This window comes from Mandrillus leucophaeus, unplaced genomic scaffold, assembly GCF_000951045.1.
Source record: "Mandrillus leucophaeus isolate KB7577 unplaced genomic scaffold, Mleu.le_1.0 Scaffold78, whole genome shotgun sequence".
NCBI lineage: Eukaryota > Metazoa > Chordata > Mammalia > Primates > Cercopithecidae > Mandrillus > Mandrillus leucophaeus.
Window position 1 is genome coordinate 381,972 of NW_012108474.1, and position 7,267 is coordinate 389,238.

The 7,267-nt window shown below is 60.3% G+C and overlaps 1 protein-coding gene across 2 annotated transcripts in view; it reads right to left on the reverse strand.

Moving 5' to 3' along the window:
• Nucleotides 1-4,413: 4,413 nt before the first annotated feature.
• Nucleotides 4,414-7,267, reverse strand: part of MRPL28 (mitochondrial ribosomal protein L28) — a 3,534-nt gene continuing 680 nt past the window's right edge. For both annotated transcript variants that reach the window (XM_011966881.1, XM_011966882.1), the window contains exons 2-6: nt 6,887-7,181; nt 6,057-6,209; nt 5,519-5,653; nt 5,346-5,432; nt 4,414-4,807 (exon numbers count right to left, since the gene is read on the reverse strand). In XM_011966881.1, coding sequence (XP_011822271.1) covers nt 4,700-4,807; nt 5,346-5,432; nt 5,519-5,653; nt 6,057-6,209; nt 6,887-7,174 — 771 coding nt within the window. In that variant the 5' untranslated portion in view covers nt 7,175-7,181 and the 3' untranslated portion in view covers nt 4,414-4,699. The remainder of the gene's footprint in view (nt 4,808-5,345; nt 5,433-5,518; nt 5,654-6,056; nt 6,210-6,886; nt 7,182-7,267) is intronic.

Genomic DNA, 7,267 nt, shown 5'->3' on the forward strand with positions numbered 1-7,267 from the left:
ACGGGGCAGAGGACAGAAGCAGAGGTGCCAAGCGACCCAGACGGCCCGTCTGCTCTCCACACCCTTCCCTCCACTATCCTGCTGCTTCTGTGCACCTAAGCAGGACTCAGGAAGCAGGCGAGACCCTTGGGGTCAGGGGTCAGACCCGGAGTTGAGACTGGGTACCACAGGCCAGCCTCATATCCACTCCACTCTACCCTTTCTGGCCTTGGCTTCCCAGTCTCTATGTGGAGTGATGGGGTCACTGATGCCCTTTCCAGGCCTTCAGTTTTCTACCCCCAAAGGACCCCTGCCCATAGCCATGGTGAGGGTCCACTCCGGAGTCCACCCTGAAGTCCACAGCCCAGTCTCTGCCCAACACCGCAGCTAACTGTTGTCATGGAGACACATGGCCTCTGCCAAGCCTGGGACACACGGTGGGGAACTCCTGGCCCCTGAGGGCTCTGACAGGCTGGGGCTGGTGCAGGCTGGCCCAGGGCAGTTCTGCCTCCTGCAGGGTTCATCTTGCTCTGCACAGACCCCTCTCCCACTCCTGGTACCTGAGGGTCTGCAGGCCTCAGTGAGGGAGAACTGGCCGTTCTCACAGACCGAGTCCAACACTTCAGGAAGCAGCCTGACAGTTGCGATTGGTGAGGACGGCAGGAGGGTCCAGTGGCCCCAGCCTGACCTGGCTCTGGAAGGGGTGAGGTGGGCACAGGCAGGGCAGGAAGGTGTGGGGTGGGCACAGGGAGGACAGGGAAGGGTGGCCGGCAGTCATTCCCAGGTCGGCTCCCCAGGCTCCCAGCTCAGTTCTGGGTTCCCCATGTCCCTGTCAGAACCGGTACAGTCCCTGGGACCCCTCCCCACATCCCAGAAGGCAGAATAGTATGCTGGATCCAGCTGCTGGGCCCGTCCCAGAACTGAGTCACGGTTTGATCTTGGGAGATGGGTCCGGCATTCACGGAAGGCCTCTTGCCCTTTTCTCAGTCAAGCACTTTTGTGGCCTCTGACCGGAAAGCAGTCAGGGCCCTGGCCACACCCAGACCCCACCTCAGTCCAGCCTGGCCTCCCCTGCCGTGGGCTCCAGTGAGGTGACTGGCACAGGAGGTGACCTGCTGAGGCCAAATGCAGCTCCTCTCACTGGTCAGCTGGCAGCCTGGTCCCAGACCCACGACCCTGAGTCAACATAGATCAGGACACTGATAAGCACGTTCCACCACGGCCAACAGGGGGACCGAGGCCAACACCTGCGAGCCCGCTGCCAAGCCTGGCCCCTCACCACTTGGGGCCCCCGGAGTCTGACCCAGGAAACCCTACTGGCCTTGACAGGAGCCCTGCTTGCCCTGGGGCCTTGGGTGGGGTGGGAAGGAGCAGGTGGTGAGTGAGGGGCAGCTGCCGAGGCCTGAGCTGGGACGTGTTGGACACACACACCATCGGGGAGCCAGGGGCAAGGTGAGGGACTGGAGGGGGCTTGGCTTAAATTCAGAGCTGAACACCAGAATTATACGGGGCAGAGAGTGGCCAGAACATCCCAACTCTGGCTACAACTGGGGCCTGGAACAGCACTCATGGTGTGGGCAGCAGGGCTGAGCCTTATGGCCCCACAGAGCTGGGAAAGGGACTGGCTAAGCACTGTCTGCTTTTCATACTTTTTTTTTTTTTTTTTTTTTTTTGAGACGGAGTCTCGCTCTGTTGCCCAGGCTGGAGTGCAGTGGCACCATCTCGGCTCACTGCAAGCTCTGCCTCCCGGGTTCATGCCATTCTCCTGCCTCAGCCCCCTGAGTAGCTGGGACTACAGGCACCTGCCACCACGCCCGGCTAATTTTTTGTATTTTTTAGTAGAGACGGGGTTTCACTGTGTTAGCCAGGATGGTCTCCATCTCCTGACCTCGTGATCCACCCACCTCGGCCTCCCCAAGTGCTGGGATTACAGGCTTGAGCCACTGCGCCCGGCCTTTTTTTTTGAGACAGAGTTTCGCTTATTGTCCAGACTGGAGTGCAATAGTGCAATCTCAGCTCACTGCAACCTCCACACCTTCCAGGTTCAAGCAATTCTCCTGCTTCAGCCTCCCAAGTAGCTGGGATTACAGGTGTGTGCCACTACACCTGGCAAATTTTTTGTATTTAGTAGAGATGGGGTTTCACTATGTTGTCCAGGCTAGGCTCAAACCACTGACCTCAAGTGATCTGCCCACCTCAGCCTCCCAAAGTGCTGGGATTACAGGTGTAAGCCACCGTGCCAGGCCATAGTTTTTTGGGTTTTTTTTTTTTGAGACTGAGTCTCGCTCTGTCACCCAAGCTGAAGTGCAGTGGCGCGATCTCGGCTCACTGCAACCTCTGCCTTCCGGGTTCAAGTGATTCTCCTGTCTCAGCCTCCCGAGTAGCTGGGACCACAGGCGTGTGCCACCACGCCCGGCTAATTTTTTGTATTTTTAGTAGAGATGGGGCTTCACTGTGTTAGCCAGAATGGTCTCTATCTCTTGACCTTGTGATCTGCCTGCCTCAGCCTCCCAAAGTGCTAGGATTACATGTGTGAGCCACTGCACGCATCCCAAATTTTTTTTTTTTTTTGAGACGGAGTCTCGCTCTGTCGCCCAGGCTGGAGTGCAGTGGCGCGAGATCTCAGATCACTGCAAGCTCCGCCTCCCGGGTTTATGCCATTCTCCTGCCCCAGCCTCCCGAATAGCTGGGACTACAGGCGCCGGCCACCTCGCCCGGCTAGTTTTTTGTATTTTTTTAGTAGAGATGGGGTTTCACCGTGTTAGCCAGGATGGTCTCGATCTCCTGACCTCATGATCTGCCCGTCTCGGCCTCCCAAAGTGCTGGGATTACAGGCTTGAGCCACCGTGCCCGGCCTAAAATTTTTTTCAAGTTCATTCACAGAGCAGGGGCATCACGTGAAGGCACTGGTATGGAGAGCAGCAGGACATGTGGGCAGAGGTGCCTGGTGTGGACAGAGACCTCACAGGCACTCTCAGGGCTCTGAACCAGGCAGGTCCTGACGCAGTGACCCCTTGTGGCCCCGGGAGCCATGGGCTCCTCTACAGCCCAGCAGGGCCAGCTGCTCCCTCTGGACTCTGCCACAGCCCTCTTGGGAGCTCAGGGCCCCTCAAGCAGCCAGCAGGCCCACATCAGGCAGCTGCCTCCAGTTCACCCCAACCTGCCACCAGCTAGGGCTGGCTTAGGCTCAGGGGACATAAACCCCCCTTGTCATTCTGCACATGCGGCTGGGGGAGCCCTCCCTGTGCTCCCTAGGAGAACTGAATGGGTCCGGAGGATCAGGATATCCAGGTAAGGGTCAGGGGAGAGGGCCAGGCACCCCTAAACCTCAGGGCAGGAAAAGCCTTAGGGTACACAGCCCGGCTTCCCGCTGGCCATACCTCCACCCTGCAGGTCAGGTGGGAAGTAGCAGGAGGGGACACCAAGGTCGCAGGTCCCCAAGTTCGTGTCACCCCCACCTCCTGTACCACTTGCCACGACAGTGCTGACCAGGGGAGGCTCCTGACTCAGACAGCTGCACCAGTGGGGCCCTCTGAAGGCCCCTCCTGGTTCCGTCCAGTCCCTGAAGAGCCAGGCCACAGCCTCCCTAGCCCTGATCTGGAGAATGTTCGAGAAGGGCAAGAATGTGCAATGGAGAGGGAACGGGCATCAGCCGGCTACACCCCTGGATGCCCCCAGCTACACCAGACCCTCTACCAGAGGAAAGAAAGACACGGAATCCGGCCGGGGTGGTGGCTCGCACCTGTAATCCCAGCACTTTGGGAGGTCGAGGCAGGTGGATCACTTGAGGTCAGGAGTTCAAGCCCAGCCTGGCCAAAAAGGTGAAACCCCTTCTCTACTAAAATACAATTAGTCATGCATGACAGCAGGTGCCTGCAATCCCGCTACTCAGGAGGCTGAGGTGGGAGAATCGCTTTAACCCAGGAGTTGGAGGTTGCAGTGACCTGAGATCACATAGATGCACTCTAGCCTGGATGACAGAATGAGACTTCATCTTAAAAAAAAAAAAAAAAATGGTGAGAGGCCGAGGTACGCGGATCACAAGATCAGGAGTTCAAGACTTGACCAACACGGTGAAACCCCACGCCTACTAAAAATACAAAAATTAGCTGGGCGTGGTGGTGGGCACCTGTAATCCCAGCTACTCAGGAGGCTGAGACAGGAGAATCACTTGAACCCAGGAGGCGGTGGTTGCAGTGAGTTGACATTGCGCCACTGCACTCCAGTCTGGGTGACAGAGCAAGACTCCGTCTCAAAAAAAAAAAAAACAAACAAACCACAAAACACAGAATCAAACCTTGCTCTCCGCAGCTCAGCTGGGGACAGGCAGCCAGAGTCAATGCCCACGGCTCATCCGAGGTCTCAGGGACAGCAGGGGCAGGGGTGACAGGATCAGGGTCCCCAAAGAGAATGCCGGTCCTCAAAGCAAAGACGCACACACACAGCCTGGCCCAGACTTTACTCGCTCCCGGCCCCACGGGCACAAGCAGCACTGCCCCGAACATGGGGGCCCCCGCCTGCGAGGAACTGGGCGGCCCCAGGCCTCCTGGGGATCCCTGCCAAGCTGGCCCCAGGCTGGAAGGTACATGGGCAGCACACAAAACCAGGATCCACTCACTGCCCATGAGTGGCCCTCACAGCTCCCCGGGATCTGTCCTCAGTGCAAAGGGCCTGGCAGGGAAGGCTGAGCCTGGTGGTCAGGCAGGGAGGAGCTGTGTGGTCACTGGCCACTGGCTCTCTTCTGCACCACCACCGGCTCTGACAGTGCCTGCTGCTGCAGCCGCTGGATCAGCTCCGCCACGTAGATCTTGAACAGGGGTACGGGGTCCTAAAGGGAAGAGGGGCTCATGGTGAGGCCAGGAAAGCCCAAGGCAGCTGGAGTTCTGGTGGGGATCGGACCAGCAGCTGCCGCCCAGAGGAACTGGGGCATGAGAGGCCCCGGAGGGCAGAGCCCTGTCAGTGAGATGAGAAACCCCCTCCCTTGGGGACACTGGAGGCACACACCTGCCCCTGTCCCATCCCTGTGGTTGTGGATAAACAGAGGGAATGGGGGCAGGCAACTGCCATGCCATCAGGGGCTCCCTGTCCCGACAGCTACCACAGGCTCCAGACCCTGGGATGCTGGTGGCCGAGCAAACCCTTGGTGCAGGAACCCAATCCTCCTACTGAGGGTCCTGTGGCAGGACAGGGTGGGGACTTGGAGGGGAGGGAGCGGGCCATGCTCCTCTGTGGGGGCAATGCAGAGCAGCAGCTCCTCCCCTAGCCCACCCGGTGCAGCAGCCCCTCATGCAGGCTCTCTCCGAGGCAGCACACTCCCAGACCCCGCACACCAGGCCCTGGGCAGGCAGCAGCGCTCACACACTCACCTTTTCCTCCAGAAGCCTCTGCTTCTCAATGGCCTCCTCCAGCGTGAGGCCCACCCACTCTGCCTCCTCCTCTGGGATGGCAAATTCCTAGGCAGGCAGAGATGGAAAGGGTGGTGAGGCCCAGGGCCGAGCCGGGAGGCCCCAGGGGCAGGGAGCGGGATGGAAACCCTCACCTTGTATTTGTCGTAGATGGCTGCCCGCCGCTCGGGGTCCTCGGGGTGCAGCTGGGGGTCCTGCCGGGCAAGCCGCAGCAGCATCCCTCGCTTCAGGTCCATCCCGAACTTGGAGCACAGGTCCTCCTTCGGGGTCTGGCAGGAGGCTCACATGGGGCAAGGTGCTGGTGGCAGGGCCCCGCCTACCCTTCCAGCCAACCCACCCGGCTCCTCTCTAGCTGCTGGTGGTCCCAGGACAGGACAGAGAAGGCCCAGGTGGGGCCGCCTGATCCCACGGGGGTGGGATCAGAACAGAAGCAAGTCCAAGAGCAGGGAAGGGGTCAGCTGTGCTCACTCAGGCCCCACTGGCAAGTCAGCCACCCACAGAGCAACGCCACAGGCGCTGGCCAGAAAGGGGCACGGCCCCATTCACGCTTTCCCAGTGATTCTCCTGCACAGATGCCAGCGCGCCCCGGTGTGATGCTGACCTGGGGCTCCCTTGAGTCTGACTGGCCCATCCCAGACCCTGCTGTGCACTGGCTCGCCCCACCCCACTTGCCTTGAGGATGTAAAAGTCGAACCCGTAAGCCTCATCGATGAGGTCCAGGGTCCGCATGGTCACAGTCACCGTGAACTTCTTGTCCAGGATCTCACTGTAGAGCTCTCGCTCAAACAGCTGTGGCTTCCACACCTTCTTCAGCCTCTTGGAGAGCTGAGGGTGCAACGGAGCCTCTGTGAGTACTGCTGCTTCCTCCTACAGACCAAGGGGGACCCAGGGCAACTGCCCTCACCCTCCCCTGGGAGACTCCATCACAGACCCACTGCTGTCAGACTGGGGACTTGGAGCTGAGTGGGCCGGCCCCCAGCCCAGTGCTGCCCTAGCCCAACCGCTGGTCCTGGCTGTGTACCCAGAAGTGGACTGCTCCCCAGCAAGCTGGGCGTTCCCGCCCTTGTCACATGGTTGCTGGATGTGTTTCAGAAACATGTGCAACCCCACAGTTGACAGGTCGTCACATTCCAGGCTGGAGGTGACCCAAGTCTCCCCAGAGGCTTCAGCAGTCCCGCCAAGAAGTCCATCATAGGCAGCCTCGAAGCTCTGCTCGCCTCCCGGACCTGCTCTGCTCCACACACAGGCCTCCTCCTCATCCTAACCTTACCCCGACTCCCCACAGCCTCTGGTTGCTCCCCGGCCTGAATCACCCCACCTCACCCCTAGTTTATCAGTCCTCTTTGCCAGAACTGCGGTTCTTGCTCTGTATGCCCCTTTGCTGGAGCTGTGTCTCCGCCAGGCTGTAATCCCCAGAGCCCATCCACATCTCTCCAGGTACCCCGGGCGCTCCGCACAGCCAAGCCCTGGGAGGAGCCCCTGAAGCCCGCCTGCCGACCCACCTTGTCGTCGTTGGCGTATCTTTGGCCCAGGATCCAGCCCTCGCCGCCCCACAACCCCCGCTGGGACTCGGGGGGAAAGTAGATGGGGATAGGCACGTCCTCCACACGCTCCCGCTGCCCGTTCTTGGGGTTGATCTTGAACTTGACCCCATGAGGCCTATAGTGCACGGGAGTGGGCGTCCGCTCCTCCTCCAGGGAGCGCAGGTAGTGGCCAGGCAGGCGGGCACAGATGCCCTCCCGCAGCCGCAGCCGCTTCCAGAGCCACACGGGATACTTGTGTAGAGGCATCGCGGGCCTGGCGGGACGTGAGGGCTCGCAGTCACCTGCAGCCTGGCCCGGCCCCCGGTTTTCACCACCTACCCCCTACCCCGGCCCCGGGCT